The sequence below is a fragment of the Corvus moneduloides genome, chromosome Z (genome assembly GCF_009650955.1).
Source record: "Corvus moneduloides isolate bCorMon1 chromosome Z, bCorMon1.pri, whole genome shotgun sequence".
Classification (NCBI taxonomy): domain Eukaryota; kingdom Metazoa; phylum Chordata; class Aves; order Passeriformes; family Corvidae; genus Corvus; species Corvus moneduloides.
This window is the reverse complement of record NC_045511.1, coordinates 58,444,055-58,464,512: the sequence shown is the minus strand read 5'-3', so window position 1 is coordinate 58,464,512 and position 20,458 is coordinate 58,444,055. Positions and strand designations below refer to the sequence as shown.

The 20,458-nt window shown below is 39.1% G+C and overlaps 1 protein-coding gene across 3 annotated transcripts in view; it reads left to right on the top strand.

Moving 5' to 3' along the window:
* Nucleotides 1-20,458, top strand: part of ADAMTSL1 (ADAMTS like 1) — a 422,892-nt gene that overhangs the window by 277,775 nt on the left and 124,659 nt on the right. For all 3 annotated transcript variants that reach the window (XM_032095762.1, XM_032095761.1, XM_032095763.1), the window contains one exon: nt 14,497-14,623. In XM_032095762.1, the coding sequence (XP_031951653.1) occupies nt 14,497-14,623 (127 nt within the window). The remainder of the gene's footprint in view (nt 1-14,496; nt 14,624-20,458) is intronic.

Below are 20,458 nucleotides of genomic sequence, written 5' to 3'. Positions count from 1 at the left end.
GCTTTTTGACCCTTCACTTCACAGTGCATGGAGACCTCTTGGTCATTCAACCAATTTATTCTCTCCTGATTTGTTTTTGTATTACCTTTGTGCTTTTATGTATACATTGGTGCCTTATCATTGCTCCTGTTAAATAACTTACTCTATCTACATTAGATTTTATTATTCTGAACTACATGTAGATGGCTGGTTGACAAAGGGAAGGACTTCTGCACCATCTCTGTTAAGTTCTGAGCACATCTAAGTCTCAAAAACGGTTGAGGGCATGTTTCATTGCACGGTCATCTTAAAATCTACGTAGGCTTGATGTGTTGTTTGCTTTCTAGTGTATTTTCAACCACTTTATTTTTCTTTGGAAAGCTATTTTTCTTTGGAAGCTTTCCTCCTGTTTCTTTTCTCTTTGATTTTCTCTCCTGAGCCAGAAGCAATGAAGTAAATGAAATAGAGTAGACAGTAGAGATAATAGGGCTAATCTCGTTTGTGATCTGAAGAAGGCAATCATCTAGACCTCTTCACCTCAACACAGGGCATGCTTCGCAAAATTCTAGATTGCCTAATGAGACAGACTATTTTTAGTCTTGTTTTCTGTTTTTAAATCTTTTAAAAACTTGTCTGAAAGCACAAAAATCTGGATGGGAAAAAGATTCAAAGTTTTTTGCATATAGTGGCCCAGAATTTAGGAGCAGGCTGATTTCTGGCTTAGTCCAAATATGAAGCATACTTTTTCTCAGGAAAACTTTCCCTTGGAAACAGAGTTCCTAAGCATCTAATACTAAAACAAACTCATTTGCATTCTCGTGACAATTCTTACTTGGAAAGCTGAAGGTAGCTGCACTGTTAAAACTATAAAGACTGATGTTATTTCTCTGTGGCTTAAGAATAGACAAACATACTAGCACTAGTGTGCCTGAGTAATTTCAGTTAAACTAACCCTTTTCTTATATACCCTAAAATGTTAGAATAATTTTTAATGCATAAATGACTTTATATTTTCCATGTTCTTCAGCATTCAGTTTCTTCAGCAGTTTTGCCATATATTTACAATTACTGCATTTTTGAGGATGACCAAAAAAAATTAAAATATAAATGCTCATGCTGTATTCCTCACAGTGAAAAATGTGTGTGTTAAATTTAAAGCAACTCAAAGTGTTATTATCTCAGTTATCCAGTCATATCTTTGTGACAGTAGAGGTACTGCATTAAAAAATTTGTAATTGATTTTGCCCTACTTATAGGACAGCAATTTCTTTACTATCTATCACAGCAATAGCTAGTACTACATAAGTAGTCCAGAGTGGTAAAGAGTATGGAATCTGCCATAATAAGTGGTGAACTTTCTTTAAAAGCCATGATCTTCCATTGCTTCTATAAAGGTTATTTTAAAAGATTGGGAAACCATAGAGTTATAGAAGAACAAGTGGAGCATTCTTTCTCTGTAAAATTTGTGTGAATAAACTTATTTCTGTAAGTATAGGGAATTCATGTAAACTTCAGAGAAGACAAAATACGATTTTAGAAATTATTTCTGTTTACTTGCAGTAGGAGCTACAGGCTACCACTTACCTAAAATGGTTGACATACTGTAAACATAGTAATCATGGGTCTCAGTAGTTTGTGAGAGTTCATAATGATCCTGGCAGAAAAGCAATATTTTCATGACATGTCTCTGGAACTGCGTAATTTGGAGCAGTGTAGCAGACAACTGTAGTGATACAGATACGGTTTGTCACAACTGCAAAAAATGAAGTCTCCTAAGATGTATATTCCATATAAGGTCCTGAAGATTAAAAAGTGAAGTATGTTTCTCATGTAGTTTAACAAGGGCAAGAGCCATTTCACCTGGTAGAGGGCAACCCTGGTTTTGTATGCAGATTGGAGAATGAGCTCTTTCAGAGCAGCCCTGCAGAAAGGTACCTGGAGGTCCTGGTCAGAGGCAAGTTGAACGTGAGTCAGCAGTGCCCTGGCAGCCAGGAGAGCCAGCCCTGTCCTAGAGGGCATCAGGCACAGCATTGCCAGCCTGGCAAGGGAGGGGATTGTCCCACTCTGCTCTGCACTGGGGCAGCCTCACCTCAAGTGCTGGGGGCAGTTTTGGTGCCACAATTTAAGAAAGATATTAAGCTATGAGAGCACATCCAAAGGAGGGCCACGAGGATGGTGAAGGGCCTTGAGGGGAAGGTGTATGAGGAGCAGCTGAGGTCACTTTTTCTGTTCAGCCTGGAGAAGAGGAGACTGAGGGGAGACTTCTCTGTAGCCTTCTACATCCTCATGAGGGGAAGAGGAGGGGCAGGTACCCATCTCTTCACTCTCATGACCAGTCACAGGACTTTAGGAAATGGCATGAAGCTGAGTAGGAGGAGGTTTAGCTTGGATATCGGGAAAGAGGTTTTTCACCCAGAGGCTGGTTGGGCACTGGAACAGGCTCCCAGGAAAGTGGTCACAGCACCAACCTGTTTGACTTTAAGAGGTATTTGTACAATGCTCTCAGGTACATAGTGTTATTCTTGGGGTGTCCTGCACAGGACCAGGTGTTGGACTAGATGATCCTGATGGGTCCTTTCCAGCTCAGCATATTCTATGATTCTATGACAAAAGGTCCTTTGCAACAATTGTGCTATGTTGAAGATGAAGAAATATATTTTCTGGATTGCTCAGAGCAAAACTACTGAAAGCAACTAAGTTTACCCTCCTATCGGCTTGCATTGATCCAAGTGTTACAGCAACCAAGAAGGAATTGAATGTTCTCGAGATACAACATTATACATAAAACGTATGTCTATTTCATTATAGTCTATGCAAGAAACTTGAAATAGTAAAAGTGATGTTAATATCGGTGTATGCTTGCATAGATGTAGGGCATTTTTTCCAGTAGATCGAACAAAAGTGTCAATTTTCTTAACTAACCACAGCAATGTATTTCCTTGTATGCAAGGCTTGGGTCAACCCATAGCCTATTGTGTCCTCACAAGCTCTTCTTCAGATCACTAATGGCAGAAATTAAAGGTTAGTCGTACTGCCCTCTGTGTGCCTCAGTACTCGCTCCTGATTTAAAGGTGATACTTTTCACTCTCATTGACAAGAATGTATTTGTTAAAAATATGCAATATTTGGAAATTATAAGATCCCTCTCTCATATTTATCCTTTATTTTTCATAATCTTTGGAAGTTTAATACTACCAGTACCTCAGTGGCATATTTACAAGTCTGTGTTTAATTACGAGATTTTGAGCTGAAGCCTTTGTTTTGCAACTACTAAGGCCACTTAGTAGTTAAAGTCAGAAGAGACGTCTGATTCTATTCAGGGCAAGCTAAGCCAATTTTGTGTGTACAACAAGCTGTATCCCTGAATCTTTGATTCACGAAGGAGTATGGTTAGAGATTCTTAAAAATATTTTCAATTTTTATTTAAGGAGATAGGGTTTTCGAGAAGTTATTCAGTAGCTGATTCAGATATACTTCATGGCATAGGGCAGTACCCATGAGTGGTAGTCCAGAAATCATGCAAGCTGCAGACATCTTGCCTCTCTCTGTATTATATAAACATAAATGTATTTTCCCATGAAAAGATGTATAATTTGCCTTTATTCTTTGTGTGAAACTCCTAAGAAATTAAGAGAAATTAATAGGAATTAATTTCTGAACACTCTTTTTTTTATCTGTAGTTTTACTCTTGAATGCATAGTGAGACAGACTATCTAACAACAGCATTTTTCAAACAAAAAAATTTCAGTATGTGATGCATTTTATTTCTTCCTAATCATCTTGTTCCTTCTGAACATTTTAAATTCCTTTCTGTATGGATATCTGTGTAATTTGGGTCTCCTTTTTTGTCTCCTCTTTTTAAAGAAATACAGATTACTTAGATCTTTGGGTCTCATTTTGAGTTTACCTCAGGTTATATCATGGCCCATCGGTATATTTTACAGCTGCTTGAACCACAATGCTGAAGTCAATAGAATGCTCTTTTAGGAAATAATGATTTGAAGTTCAACATTATGAAACCTCTTTATAGGTAGAATTAATGGGTATGCTGAGGAAAACACATTTAAAACTTCCAATTTCTAGTTTAATTTTCCCTGTTTGCAAAATAAATTCCCGTGCTTCAAGTCCTTCTTGGGGGTTTTGAGAATATAAGCAATTTCTGCGTACAACAGTTGAAACTGCTGAGTTGGAGTGTGGTGGGTTGATCCTGGCTGGATGCTCTCTGCAGCCAGACAGAGGAGAGAAGTTATAACTGAAGGCTCATGGGTTGAGATAAGGAATGGGAGAGATCACTCACTGATTACCATCATGGGCAAAAAGAGACTTGGGGAAATCAGTTGAATTTACTGCCAATAAAAATCAGAGGAAGAGAAAGAGAAGTAAAACAAATCTCAAAAGCATCTTGCCCCCTACCCCTCCCTCCTCTCCTCTACCTCCTCCCTGTGAGCTGCAAAGGGAGATGGGGAGTAGAGGTTGCAATCAGTTCATCACACACGTTCCTGCCACTGCTCAGAGAGAGGAGTCATTCCCCTGCTCCAGTGCAGGATCCCTCACAGGGGAGGCAGTTTTCAATGAACTTCTTCAACGTGAGTCCATCTCATGAGCTACAGCTCTTCATGAACTGCTCCAATGTGGGTCCCTTGCCACAGGTTGCAGTCTTTCAGGATCATCCTGCTCCTGCTTTTATTTGAAATCAGGGTTATTCTTTATCATCACACTTAGCATTATCACAGCAACAAAACCAGGAAATTGGCTGTACTGAGCATGTGTACTAGAATACTGATTTATCTGCTCTGTTTCATGCAGCTCACACCTAGTGTTTAATTTCTCTTAAAAGGATACAACATGGGTATTTTCTGTCCTTCCTTCCTTCCTTCCTTCCTTCCTTCCTTCCTTTCTTTTACTAATGTAAACAAAATCTCCTTTGTGTTATCCAGCTTCCCTGTCGCAATCAAAAAATATAATTTCTGTTTCTGCTTCAGGGGGAATATTCCATTTTAATTTTTGGGGTTTTTTCTATTTTCCTCATCTCTTTCACTTTTTCCTCTTATCATTGTCTTCATACTTAGTTCTCTCTCAACATATTTTTTTGTCTTCTGCATGTGTGAATTCTGCAAATGTTCTTTATTTTAACTCTGGCAAGGAAGAAAAAGAAAGTCAGTCTTTGCTTCCTCAGATGGGTGATCAAGGATTATTCAAGGCTTCTTCTATACCCAGTATGGATGTCAGAGTCTATGTGTTGCCATCTAACACCAGATCTGGGTTTTTTTGAAAATAATTGTTATGGTTTTCATTAAATATGTGGCCAAATAGTAAATTGTTGTGCAATTTCCCAAAAGTGGGTCCCATCAATATCATAGCCAAATCCTCACCTGATGTAAATGAGTATTGTTTCCCTGAAGTCACAGTCATGGACAAGATGCTTTCAGTCTGGGCAGTCTCTTTTACTTACACAGCTGGAGTGACCCTTGTCTTCTGCTATCCTTTTTGTCTCTCCAGCCCAGGGATCCCAGGGGACCACATGCCATACAAGTTGCTATGAAGTGTGTGATTTGTGGGTTTGCTTTAAACATTCAACCACAGCTCAGGACAACAGGAGTGAAAAGTCATGACAGCTGCATGGTTTTCATGTTGAAAGGCTAGACACTGAAAATAACTAAACACGCCCTTTTAGCTATCTGCTGGAAGGATGCAACAGTGTTAGACTTCCCATCAAAGGCAAAAAGAGTAGGCATGATCTGTGAAAGATAGAGTCAACTCTAGCAGAAAATTCTGAAAAAAAAATTGTGCCAAATGATGCTAAAAAATGAACAGCGCCATTTGGCTGAAAAGTCAATAAGAGTCTTACTGGTCCAAGAAATTTATGAGAAATGTGTTTGGGAAGAGTTATATACAAACCAGCTTCTTGTACATGTAGAAGTGTAATACCTGTTGATTCCTTAAATTTCTCTGAAGAAGCAAGATAAAAGAGTTCTGCTTTTGCCTTCTGCTTTCTACATACAACTTGAAAAGCTATTCTTCTGTTGGTAAACCAAATCTAATCCTAATAGTAAGAATGTTGTCATTATTATTACTATTACTATTACTATTACTATTATTCGTGTTGCTTTATTAAAGACCATAAAATTACTTCATATATATGATGGAATAACACAACGAATCATATTATAGCTCTAATTGCAGGATTAGATCCAATGATTATAAAGCTGGGAATTTTTAAGAAGGCTGTTAACTAAACTTGTTACTACAAAAAAGTTGTTTAGAACCATAAATGTCCTTTTGTTTCTTCTCACTCCAACTCTCTCCATTACATCCACTTAATTTTACAGGTTATTTGTTAAAGAGAGCTGCATCCCAGAAATGCTTATATTAATGTCTGCTATTTACAGATTATTAAATTTTCCTTTACAGATCTACTTCCAAATACTACTAGAGGTAGTTTGAAAAATTTCTGGTTTATTGATTCCTAAGAATTTTTTTTGCTGAGCTGCACAGTGAATTCAAGTCAGCTAACAAACTTAGTTGCATTTAGCTCCCTCTAGTTACCTCTGGTTGGTCAGAAGTCAGACTTGGTGATCTTAGAGGCCTTTTTTTGATTATGTGTCCTGCCCATGGCAGGGGGGTTGACCTAGATGACCATTAGAGGTCCCTTACAACCCAAACTAGTCCATGGTTCTATTTTCTGGTTCTATATATGCCAGTACTTGAATGGCTCTGTGTGTGTGTGTCTGCATGTATGCTTCTAATTTTTTTCATCAGAGACAGAGGCTATGCAGATTGGTGCATAATTCCAGAAGAATGGGAAAACCTGCTCTACTTTAAGTAGATGACTGTGCTGTATTTCCTGTGTATCACGACTTCAGGATGGAGAGTTTCTCCTTCTCCCTTCCATGTACCAAGTGTTGCTGCACACATCCTCTCCTGTTTCCAGCTCAGCCCAAAATACAGAGCTAATCAAGATAACAGTGTCACGTGTTTGGAGTTGGTGCATGGATATTGTACTCATTGGCATAGTAAACCTGCATGAGACAGGTAAAAATAAGATTAAGTGGTCACCTCAGCAGGCTCCTGAAGGCTTATGAACCTGCCTTGGGCCCTGACTGTCCATGTGGGATACACTTGGGGCATAGCTGTCGGAATTTGCAGCTGGGCCTGTGGCTGCTCCTAGTCATTCCTTAGCTTGGGATCTGACTTCTTTGCATGCTTTCCTTTCAAGTTAACTCAGGTTCTGAGGAATGAGAACACCAGGAGTTCATCCTGCCCAATGTGAACCCCTGGAAGAAAACGACCTCCATTTTCCACCCTGCAACATTAATTGGTCTAATATTAGAGACTGTCCTCACCCTCCTGTAGCACCGGTAACAATGAGGATCGTGTGCTGACCTTGGCAAGTGGTCCAGTTACTGTGAAGACCCAGGACAGGTGTTTTGCAGGTGTTTTAGATAATTTCCTTTGTCTTCCTAAATGTCTTCTCCTAGGGCCTACACGCACTTCTCTCACACACTGAGCAGCAGGCTGGAATACCACACAGTATAACTAAGCTGTTTCAGCAGCAGCTTGGGGACATGTAGCCTCTCTCAGGTATTTGAACTGTGAGAGATGTCTGTTCCTTGATTATGTGACCGCCTGAAGCACCAGAAAATCTTTGCTGTCACTGTTACAACAAAGCTCTGCAGCTGGATCGCCATTGATCTAGCCGACAGAGAACCGACTCCTGCCAACAAAAGAAGCCTGTACACCCAACAGAAGAGAGCTCTGAGTAGCAGTTTCAAGCATGTCACGAAGTCACAAGAGCTTACAAAGAATCGCAGTCAAATGTAACATGTCACAAGTGCTAGTTAAATGCATTTACAATTAGTGTTTCGTGGTCTAGGAGAAAAGAATAAGTCCAGCAGGCAGAATTTACTCTTGATTTCTCAAGCACGTTACTACAGGGAAGCTGAGGATGAGCTGCCTTGATGAATTTTAGATGAAGTCTTAGAATGACCTTTGCAATCACTTTCTGGTGTAGTATTTTAATATTCTTCAAAAACTGACAGATCTTTCCCCTGGAACTGCTAAGATATCCAGATAATAGATTTGATTCTTCTGAAGAAAAGCAAGCATTTCAGCAATGACCTGCTAAAGAGCACTTGCTAAAAAAAAAGTTAGGTTTTTTTCTCCTCCTTCAGTAAATACACAGGTATGCAAGGATAAAGGAGAAACTAGTTTTTACTCTAGCTCAATATGGATATGTGAGCCTAAATGCAGCCAAAACCAAAGAAAAGTGTGAATGAAATGTGTAAGTGAGTATGAATAAACACAAAAGCTTCTTTTCTTCCTATTGTTATCTGTTTATAAACTGTTGGAAGTTAATTCTGTTTAAATGTTGCCTCTTACATAGCTGCAGCCTCTGGATTTCTGTATCACCAGAGAATGAACTAGAGAGAGTTTTGTTCACACATGTCCACATTTGTGGACTCTCTTATGGTGGTCCACACAACAAATTGGTTGGTTATAAATCACTGAACCTGAAAAATTCACTCTTTTTTTTTATGTTGGAAGATTTCTCCTAATTAAATTTGAATGTAAGGAGTTTTCTTTTCCCCACATCCCAGATTTTAGTGCATCTATAATCCTCATTTAGAAGTGGCAGCTTTAAAATTTGGTTAATTGCTGCTTTTTAAATCAAGGGTAGTTCCCTGAGAGAGAATTAAAAAATAGAAATTTCTCCTTAGTTCCTTCTGCTTCTGGGTGTTTGCTGTTTGCTTCTAGAGCTTTGGCTGAACCATTGATTCTCAATGTATTGTGTCTGCTGTGCTGGCTGAGTGAGGCTACACAAGGGTCTTTGTTTAAATATATTAATAGCAGAGAGCTCTGGCTAGCTGAGAATGATGGGACAGACACCAAGCAGGACCTGCAATTGGTTGCAGTGGATTAGTGGTAGATAAGGCAACCAGCAATAACAAATCAACAATCTGGCCAGCCATGTTTCATATGTTGGAAGGTGTACCTTAGCCACTTCAGTGGCTGTATTTAACAATTTGGGTACTCATCAGTAACTGAATTTTGTTTCACGATGTCTGAACTGTTGCAAGATATATTTGACTCGAACGCCAAGCGAGTACGCTGATTTCACATGGCACTGAGCCTACTCTTACCAGCATAGTTACAATTGCTTTGCCATTGTGAAAATCATCTTATGGTCTTCAATAATAATTGGGTTGTGGTGTAGCTCCACCTGAATTCCTGGGGACTTGGGGGAGTCCTGCCTAGTGCCTGGTGCTGGTCAAGATTGCCTGTTATGGGATAATGTCATGAGGCTGTGCCGGAAAAATGCTGGGGCTGCAAAATGTCATCTCAGTCAGTGCTCTGAAGGGCAGATAATTCTTCAGCAGGGGCTGCAAGTCCCCGTGTCACAGACATCAGCCCAGATCCAGTTTGCTGTACAGGCTCAAGCCTGTACTCTCCCCAATAATTTGAAGAGTAGGGCAGCTCTTCGTGATGATTCTGTAAGATTTTGAACCCAGCTGAAATGATAGCTCAGATCCAAATCTTTCTTCAACTGAGCAGTGACAATCCACACAAGTCCCACATTGAGCCCCACATTATCTATGTGAAGGGCAACTTTGTTTTTCTGATTCTCAGAACTTTTTGCATTTGAACTGCAGACATGCCCTTTGAAAAACAGAGAGATTTCTTTGTAATTGGCTAGATTTGAAAGCTTGCTTTATTAAATTATTTCCTGCCCAGGATTTCTTAATATTGAATAGAAATTATTATGAAAACTTCCTACTTCAGGGCATTTCCAGACTAGCAGGGCTGGAGCAGAACCTGTCATTGCTGGTCCAGTTTTATTTCTGGAAAAATCTGCTAAACTGAGCCAGAGTTCAAGTCCACAATGGGAACACGTGCACTTATAGCACTCATACACGCACTCAGTGAGTTAGTTCCAACTCCTGTTGTGGGACTTCCAGCCTGACGCCTTTAAACTACACAAAGCAGTTGATCTGCTAACTTGATAACCATCTTTTTTCTTGCAGTGTCCTGTAAAAATGATTTTGCAATGTGTCTCAGAGTCAGGAATATCCCTATTCTTCTGTTTTGTCAACCTATGGGCTGTGAAGTGGAGTAGGGCAGGGAGGGGGGCATGGCGGGGGAGAAGGGAGGGAAAGTCAAACAGCATGAAGTCTGGGACTTCAGCCTAAATGTAATAAGGAATCTTTACCTCTGAGTAGAAATGTGGTACCTTATGCCAGAAAACAATACAGGCTTGGCCAATTAGGGATTAGCTGTTATTATTCTGGCTTTTTGTTGCTAGACTTTTCTATGCTAAACCCATAAGGAGAATAAAAAATCTGCTCATTTTAGAGGTGGTGAAGAAGGTCTGGGCAGGCAGTTGGTAGTCACTTGTGATTTCCTCACTCTGGTACTACATGGCTGACATCTTCATATACTGAGAGACCTCCAGAGCTCTGCAAAATCTGCCTTTACTGCTTTAGGGGCATTTAACCACAATAGTAATGAGCTTCATAGAGGCACGTTTAGAAACGCACAAGAGCTTCATCCAAAACTTATCAAACTTATAAGTACATGTTCTTGATTTTAATGGAGTTTGGATTAGATTGTCAGGGAACTTAATGGAGCTGCTTCTGACATTTTGTGTGGTAACAATCTGCAGTTCAAGCCTCTGACCGCACTTCAGCAACTTGAAACTCAAAAGATTCCAGTGTGGAAAGTCTGTGCTTCATTACCCTGCTTTAAGGGGAGGAAACTTAACATGTAATAGAAATGAGTATGAAAACTGCTTACTTCAGAACATTTCCAGGCACAATTTGTTGTAGTAATCCATTTTCATTCCTAGTGGGGGCTTCCTTCCCAGACCTTTATGGATTCAAAAAGACTTCATCTCCCTAAACCCCCCAGGATATATTAAGATCAGAACTAGAATGCATTGGAAAGGGAAGTTTCTATCCCACAGAAACTTCAGAATTTCAACATTGGATCCAGCTTCAAACCAAGACAAGGAGTTGACATTTCAAAGCTTTTCAGAGAGTGAAATATTCCCTAGGCCGCTGAACTAAAAATGTCAATGTTTTGTTTCAGACTGTGTCCCCCAAACCATTACTGTGAGCTGTACATTGGAGATAGAATATCCTTATTGTTTCCTTTGCTTACCATGCTGATGAAGTAGTGCCTTCCGTGGTGCCTATTTTCATGATGAGGTCCTCAGCCACCTCTCATCAGATAAGTATGCCCATAGGTCAGGGAATTGGCAGACTTTTCTAGTTCTGCAGACCAAGTGAGTCTACTTTTCTTGATAGCTGGCCTCTCCTAGTGTCTTGGATCTTCGACATCTCTGATAACAGCCATTTTAAAACCTTCCCTCTGTGTTTTGATCATGCTACGTGTGAATGCTGAAAGAAACAATTCTGCCTTCCTGTTCCTTGTTAACCCTGTGCAGATTTCTAGGGTAGTGGTGACATATTTTCCACCCATTCCATAATCTTTTTCAATGAGTTCTCTGCGGCCTTGATGGACAGTGAAGATAATGTTGTGGAAACGACATGTTCTCAACTCAGCCGAACTCCTGTTTCTTCTGCTCAGAGACAAAAGATATTGTTCTCATGAACTGTGTCTTTTTTCAGGAGCACTTTAATATTTCCTTGTCTGATCTTTTGCTTTCATAACAGTCCAGCCTGTAAAATGTTTTCATGTCAGAGCTACTAAAAACTAATATAAGAGATCTGGAGTAGTGCTTTTCATTTTAAAACACCAGTGACTCCATTGCAAACACTAGCAACCTTTCTAGTGCATGTAATTGCCTTCAAAAGATGGAAGAATTTCCCTATGTATTGAAAAAAGAAAAGAAAAGAAAAAAAAGTGAGCTTGGGAATGTTTTTTATTTCAGGCATTAGTCACTCATAGTTTTTTTTAATGAAAATTTCATACATATTCCCAGAGCTCTGCGTATCTATTAAAACAGATAATCTAGCAGAGTAAAGAAAAAATCTTTTCAGAGACCTTGGGGAGAAATAGGAAATTCATTTAATTTCATCAAAACTTTTAATTGCATAAAATTATCTGAGACACTGCCAAATACAGTAAGGTTAATATACATTTTGTACATACCACAGAAGTCTTAATATTCACAAAGGTCTCCATACTTCCACTTTGCTCATACTTCCATTTGATACACAGCATTTCAGCAGAAGAAATATTTTTATGATGTACACTGGTAATGGCCGTCCAACTCAGAAAAATAAACAAGCCACATATAAAAAGATAACTTCCTTTCACATCTGAGATTTTCCTGGTGGTTTCCTCCACAAGTTGTGACCTAGCTCCAAATTGCTCAGTTTATAAATTAATTTTAACCAGGCTATAGCCCATGGCAATATGTGAGCTGATGATTCATAAAGTTAAAAATGCTTTAAAGTAGTAAATGCTGTTTTTTGAAATTGGTTACCTCATACCTGGATTTAAGATCAAGCCTATTTCATATCCAAGCAGTTCACATATTTGCTTCAAAATAGGCAAAGGCATAAAGATTTGTGTACCACTCTAACCTGAATTATTGATTATAAAATATGAGCAGATATGAAAGGGAATTCTAATCTTTCTTTTGTTATCTGGGTTCCCCAGCAGGATGCTTCTCACTGTGGGTGCTAGTGATCTCTAATGCACTAGAAGGAAAATCTGATTTGTAGCCATTGTCATACAGTTTTCAGATCATTCAAGTGGTTCTTTTTACCATCTTGTCTACACAGTGACATTCATGGAAGTTAAAGCATACGAGTCTGCATATGTTGGAGGTGGTTCATTTCCTGTAGGGATATTCTTATTCAGAAAAAAAAGATGTAAATCTTACATAGTACCGTGGATACAATTTGTGTATCTGTACTTGGAAGTTTTGTATGGAGTAGTCACAATCAAGATACTTTTATCTTTGCTTCAGCTTTCTAACTATTATTTGTTGTGGTGTTTCTAATGTGTTAAAATGTCTCTTGCAGTCTTGCTATGACTAGGTTTTCAAGAAAATGTATCATTTCTGTACAACTGTTACTTTTTTTAGGCCTCATTAATTCTCTTGGAGGCATCATAGTGTAATGTGACCTGGAAGCAGAAGGTAAAATCAAAGACATTTGATGATAGCTTTCTTCAAGCCTGAATCTATAAAGATTTAAATTAAATAAATTATATTGTCAATATGACAAATAATCAAAGAAACAACTATTGTGCAGCTAGTAAAACAATGGTGTTAAAAATGGGAATCGAATTGCTAGAAGTAACTACTGGTTATTGAAGCCTGCATTTTCATAGGCAAATGAAGAGAAAGTGTCAAATCCAGGAGTATATCTCACCCTAGCAGAGATGTGTAATTCTGCACACTGAGATTTGCATGAATGAGAAATACTAGTCTGAATGTTTAAGTGGGCAAGTTACACGTACTGCTTTTATGAGTCTTGATGATAAGTGCCCTACTTGCTCTCATCATTTTCTAGGACCTAGTTCTCTGATTTAAGTGAAACTCAGAAATGCAGGGAAATTTAAAGCTAAAACAAATACTTTATTTAAAATTCCCTGTGTTTATATATATCCTCTCTGTTTGGCTAAGAGCCTTATCACAAACTCATTAGAAGTTATAGACAAATATTTGTTCGTCGCTTACTCTGCATGCCAGAATGCTGGAAGGCCTTTTATTTTCTACTACTTACAAAGGTAATTATAACACTGTAAGGAGTTCCTTAGTTTCTTCGACTTCAATTATTTATATGCAAAATTCGTAACTTGGATGCAGAACTTAAAGTTCAAACAAAAGGCTGACATTGACACTGTGATGAACAAATCTCCTGGGAATTATAGGGGTTTTGCAAACTGAGAGACCTAGTTTATGTATTCAACTCTTAAAATTTTGAACCAAACAATTTGCATATAGGAATAAAGCCAGTTTCAGAGCAGGTAATTGCATTCATGCAATGACTCTCAATTCGTCTGTTGCAATCATTCCATCCTTCTTTATCAGAAATTTTACAATGTCTGAACACAGGCATTGACAGTGTGGAATGGGATTATTGTCAAACATAATTAAAACCCCATGGCTTCCCCAGCTGCATAGCAGGTAAAATTTCGCTGAGCCATGTTACTGTTGATCCATGCTGCTCTTTACTTTTATCTATCTGTCTGCTTCGTATCTGTCTTCTTATCTGTTTCAGGCATTTTTCTTTGTGAAACTCTAAGAGGTGAAATTTCTGATAGGACTCTGACCAAGAAATGTTCACAATGTGCTAAAATAACAACCTCTTCTTTTCTTCCTCTGGACTGCAAAAGCCATTGAGTACTAACCTGTTCACTGTCTCTCGCCTGGCTTCAGTGCACACTCCCAGCCAGATTTGCTCAGCCTCTTTCATTGCTAAGGTACTTTATGGCCCTCTAGAGATGCTAAGAGAGAAATCTAGAGTAATTAGTTGCGGAGATGGATTGAGCAGTCAGTTGGTAAGCGCTCACGTTGAACTGCACATCTTTCTTTCTTGCCAGATTGTTGGCTGTGACCACCAGCTGGGAAGTGCTGTCAAGGAAGATAACTGTGGAGTCTGCAATGGAGATGGGTCCACCTGCCGGCTGGTTCGAGGCCAGTATAAGTCCCAGCTCTCAGCAAGTAAATGTAAGCTGTTCCTTCTGGTAAAGTGCCACCTTTCCCTTTAAGTGAAGTACTCATTTCTTGCAGGATAGATTTCACCCCACTCTTTCTCAGGTACCTCAATAATCATGGTCCATCTAGTTGTCCGCACAGGTTAAAGCCTCTTGGGTTAAAGCAGCCTTGCTCAGACTGTTGGTCAGGTTGTGGGGGTGGACAGAGGCTTGTGGAAAGGTGTCATCAGCATATTCCCCATCTCAGCTAGCTAGTTGCTTGTAAAGAGCAGGAGAGTAAGTAGAGGTGGCGCTTCCAACACCTCTCTGGCTGTATTAGCTGGCTAGGTATAGGACTTAGTCCACACTGCTCTGAATAGAATGGTTTATGCTGCTCTACAGCAGAGGGGAACCCTGAGGGGCTGATGGTGCCAGCCTGGCAAAGTGCTCTCTCCAAGGCCTGTGTTAGCATCATGTGTGCCTGCATGCTCAGTATGGTCACTCAATTCTGCGGCGGACTGAGGAACCCAAGTTGTCAGGAAGTGCCTACACAGCCATGAGAGATGCCTACAAAAAAGCACAGCCTTTCCTGCATGCTGAGCCAGCTTCAACCAGAGTGGTAAAGTAGCATTAGTGTGCCCCAGTGAGAGGGTTAGTTTATCCTGTACCCCAGACAGGTTTTTCAACCTGTTTACAGCACCACAGATGGAGCTATAAAACTTTTGGGATGAGAGACAGGGTGTATCTGGTCAGTTTGAAGGAAGGATTAAAAGATAGGTGTATTTTCATGCCTATGTAGACACACCTAAGGAATCACATGAGCCAGCTTGCATACCTGCCCCCAGCCTTAGAGTTTAATCAGACCAGCTCTACCATTCTGGAGCAACGTTCCCTGTGCTGAATTGCACACAACTTTAAAGATTCAAATAGCAGTGTAATATCTGCTGAAGACAGTGTGTGTATATGTGCAGATTCTATAACAGGGAGAGCTCCTTTTTACAAAAGCTTTTCTCTGCCAAAGAGTAATTGTGTTGGTATGGAGCACAGCACAGAGAGCAGCTGATAGCACAGTGCAGCTGTGGCTCCATGTTTTCTGACTGAGAGGGAGAATAGGAGAAAGAAAAAGGGAAGGGGAAGGGCAACTATTTTGTATGAAGGAAAGAAAAGAATAATCCTCATAAGAGTTCCATTGCTGATGCAGAATTGTACGTTAGAGGACAAAGGAAATAATTCACAAAGATTTAGGAATGGAATTTTGTGGATACAAAAATGCTGCTACCGAGGATTTTCTTGCTATTTTCTAAGCCCGTGAGAGACTTTTCTCTCTCACAGAAGAGGTAGCAGGGTATGTAAACAATCAAACACCTGCAGCCTTGAAAAGTCTTGCTTATAGTACAGTAGAAAAATATTTTGACAATGGATGTTTCAGGATTTTGGCCAATCACCCCAAGGGGTGGCTGATCCTTTGTTCAATTAGACTATGAAGAAAAAAGTCTATAAAAGAGGTTGTAAAATATTTAAGTTGATCAATCTTGCTGCACAACTCCTGCCTGCTGGATCTTCCCTCCTCCTCCCTGCAGCTGCAGGACGCAGTGATACACCCTAGGGTATACTTTCTTTTTATTTTTTTTTTTAATAGAATTTCACTTCATTGTTAAGTTTTCTGCAACATGCAGGAGGAGATTTGGAAATCTTCAGGCTACTTGAGACATAATAGTGTTTGTGAACTTTTTTGGCAAGTGTCTTTTCCTGTAGAAGCAATTCATTGTTTTTGTGTTGCTTTGTGGTAAAAAGGTATTCATCTCTTCTCTACTGAGGATAGAGGCACTAATGTATTGTGCACAGTGCTAAAATATTAGTAAAATACAGTACCTACTCCCAATGGTTTCCTATTAAATGCAAAGAACGTTATATAGGTAAGAGAGCAGATAGCACGGAGCACAATCTTAGACTGAGAAAAATGTGAAAAAAATGTTAGAGAATGGATTTTTCAGACACATTTCCCTGTATATAATTGGTATGCAGAGCTGAGAAAATAGTGGATTTTGTGTGCACTCTGTATAAACCATGTGGCATTTTTCCCTTCCCTGATGTAAACATGCATGTTTTTATGCAACACTATGAATTTTGAGTCTGTGAAAAGTAAGTCTTTTTTTAAATTGTAAAGACACAGTTATGGATCCCCTTCACATATGTGAATTAGTATGAATTCTTTTTAAGGTTTGCTTCCAAATGATTTATGTAAATGTTGTGAAAATTTGACATTCTAAATGTTGAAAAGCTTTTAAAAACCTATCGTGTTCATTTTCTGCATTTATCTTCCCCAACACTGTTGGCACTTTGTCTCTGTCAGCATCTTGCTTATTTGTCACTATAAACATAAATACACAAGCATATCTGGGATCAGGGCCTGATTCCTTTTATTTATCCAGTCATTTAAACGTCTGGGTTCACTAGTTGATAGCTAAATTTCAAGTCATCTTTATAAAATAATCCTGGTTTTCCAGAATTATGTCTATTTTATCTGTGGTCTGAATAAGGGATGAAAAGCCAATGTGAGCCAGTCTGCCATGCAACATTAGAAAAATCAGAGGGGAAATGTGTATCAGTGACTAGATATCAGCAGACATGTTCTTTGGCCTCGCTTGGGATTTTTATTTCTCTAACAAGGAACTCTGTTCAATCCTGAGGACTGTTCTAGGGGAATTCGACAGTTGGCCTTTAATCCAGTGCTGTCCCAATAGTTTCTGAAGGTGCTTGTATCTCAAAACCACTCAAAACACAGTCTTGAGCTCATCATACTAAATTAATTTTCTCTTGGTGCTCACATCTAGTTCCCTTCTCCATGCTGTTTATATAATGCAAAGGCATAAGAGAAAGAAATTCATAGAGCTTTTAAACACTTAGCATTTTCTACAGAAATAGCTTCTTCACTATTTATAGGGGTAATATACATGTCCCAGTGGCCTCAGAAACAGAAACATAGTAGGGCAGGAGGTAGTGTGATGTTGAATTCTCACCTACATTTTTATGAAAAAGAAAACACCTGTGTCTATGGTTTTGTAAGACTAATAGTAAAAAAGCTACAAAAACCTTCATTCATTCCTGAAATATTCTTTTTTCTTAGGTGGCTTGGGTGGTTCTTCTGAAGTCTGCAGAAAATCCATCCTTTTCTTTTTATTTAGTATCTTCTTTAGGGAAGAGTGTATGTCCTTCCTATGAAGATAAGCTGCATTTAAGCAGGCTTCTTTGGGTTCACCAAGAAGCTAGAGAGTTGGTCCCATAAGTTGCGAGTGCATTTTGCTGATCACCTAGTGCAAAGATGGTATTTCTCTAAAGAAGGATTGACATCTACTAGTGAAGTAGATTCATTTTAAGAGATTTGTAGAAATTATAATGCTGTCTAGATATTCACCTAATTACTCTTGTCATGGCTGTGAAAAATAGATATGGTTCCAGATTTCCACGGAATATCACTAGTAACTGGGAGACAGAAAGAACTCCATTTTTCATCATGAGAACTGACAGACCATTTGGAAAAAATCCAAGTTAAAAATCCAGAACTAGAAGAAAATGGTATCTCATGTGAATCTGATGGATGTACATGACATTTAACTTTTGCCTAAATCCTTGCACTTTCTTAACAGCCCTGAGCCACTGTCCTCTCAGTTATCTGGGACTCTCCCTTGCTTCCCTGTGCATGGTCTCTGGAGAAAACCAACCACCTGTTAAAGCATTTTGTATCTTTTCCTCAGAGAGTTCCACACAGCTGCTCAACAATCTGTCTCTCTGCTTATTGTTGGAGAGAGCTGTGACTAAATGTTAGCCTGCTTACTTTTACATTTCTTCGCAGGAAGTGTCTCCTCCTTATCACTGTTAACCTCAGGAAATTATCCTTCAGTCCCCACTGCTTCTGCTTTATGAAAGCAGGAAGCACTGTGATAAGCAAAAATCCCACTGAGCTTTGCATTTCTCATAAAGCATGCTAGGATTTCAAATGGAGAGCAACTTCAAGATCAGGTGAAATATAGTCCTAGCAATACCCTGGGGCAGAAGATGCATGCTGAGAATAAAAGCTCACATGGTCTTTAAACTGTCCAGTTTTTCTGTGACGTGTCAGTGAGTTGTTAACTCTGCGGCACAGAGCTTGTAACTGAGAGACAGATAAAATAATGCCATCGGACTGTCTTTAAGTAAGACTTGTAAAAAGGTCACTAATATTGTTTTTTGAAAATTGAAGTTACTGCTTTTCCAAACTCATTCCAAAAAATGTTATATATATACAGCAAAATGATATGTCATACTCACATATTTTGTTCCCCAAAATGGATAAAATGTGTTTATCCTACTGGGTATCTTGAATCTGGATGCCAGAATGGTGCCAATAAAGCAGTATTAGAATATCAGTATTTAATGAACTTTTTAGAAATTGCATATTTGTCTTTCCAAATAGAAAATTTGAATTCTGTATAGATGTGAAAGATTCCTAGCTTTACTAATCACTGTGATATCAGAGATGTGTATGAGCAAAACGTGTATTGAGTTTAACCCCAGTGTTACAAAAGACTTAGGAAATTTCTGGATAATTTGACAAAACATACCAAATCAGAACTTGAAAATGGGACACGGTTCAGAAGCACTTGCAAATCTGAGCAGTCTTTATGTCCACACAACTTTTTTGGCACTCAGAGAGACTGCTTACATTTCCGCCTCACTTCTGGGATATTTAGAGGCCACAAAAGTATGAGTACTTCATCCCATAAAGCTCTGAAATATAAGAGTGTCAATAATTTTTATGACGGATTACAGAATTTAAAATTTAAGGGGGTTCTAGTTCACAGTTTTGAGATGTTATAGGTTTGGATGAATGAATGTACTGCTTAAAATTCCTGTTTCTGGAAGTGTTTCCTCTCTCTGTCAACTCTTCACCTTTTGATATAAAATGACAACATTAATAACTATTCTGCTAGTAAGTGAGAATCCTGATTTAGCTGAGTTCCAACAGTGTTCCCAGTTTGGTCTGGTCAGAAACATAAGGCCCCAACTCATATTTGAATGAAAGATAAAATGCTTTCATTGTCTGGGTTAGCCTTACCTGACAAAGCAAAACAGTGCTTTGAGAGCAGAGCTGTAGCTCCTGCTAGAAGGCATTTCATGACATAGATGTGAGCAGTTCTGATGAATTAGTGAAAGAGACTTTGTTCCTCTCACATCTACCACCTTTTCACTCCCCCAAAAAATCCTGTTAGGCATGCATACTTTTTCTTTCCCACCTTCCGGTTATATGGGAAGGAGGCAGAAAGGGAAAGGTGAATGAAATGTGCTGGTTAGTCCAGGTCAGCATTCTCTGGGCATGCCACTTCATGACCCAGGTGTAGCATTTTATAGCATCTTTCCATGCCTTTCCAGCTCCCTTCAGAAAATTACTGAGGTTGCTGCCTCTTTAGAAATGCTGACCTAGCTAACTTTCACAGCTGCATGTTACCTACATGTTAGTTCACACCTCGGTTTAGATCCAGTTGGCAGAGCTCCCAAGGGCTTCATAGGTGCAAGATCCTGTTTTGATACCTGTTTACATGAAAATCTAATGGGCTTCTGTTTTTCCAGAGGCTTTCTGGTAGCAGTGTAGAAAGGGAAGCAGAATTATAGCACTTGTGGTCATTAAAATAAAAGGTGTGAAAGGGGTGACATACCTGAGGGCAGCAGGAGACCGTCACATAGCATGGGCAGGATCATGGAGAAGCTATGGGGTTTAAGTGGGAAAAAAGTCAAGTGAAAAATGAGAAAGCTATTCTGGTTAAACAGCAGAATAGGATTATGCTTCTCTACTTTGCCACAAACACCAATTCAAAATACTTGAGAGTTTTAA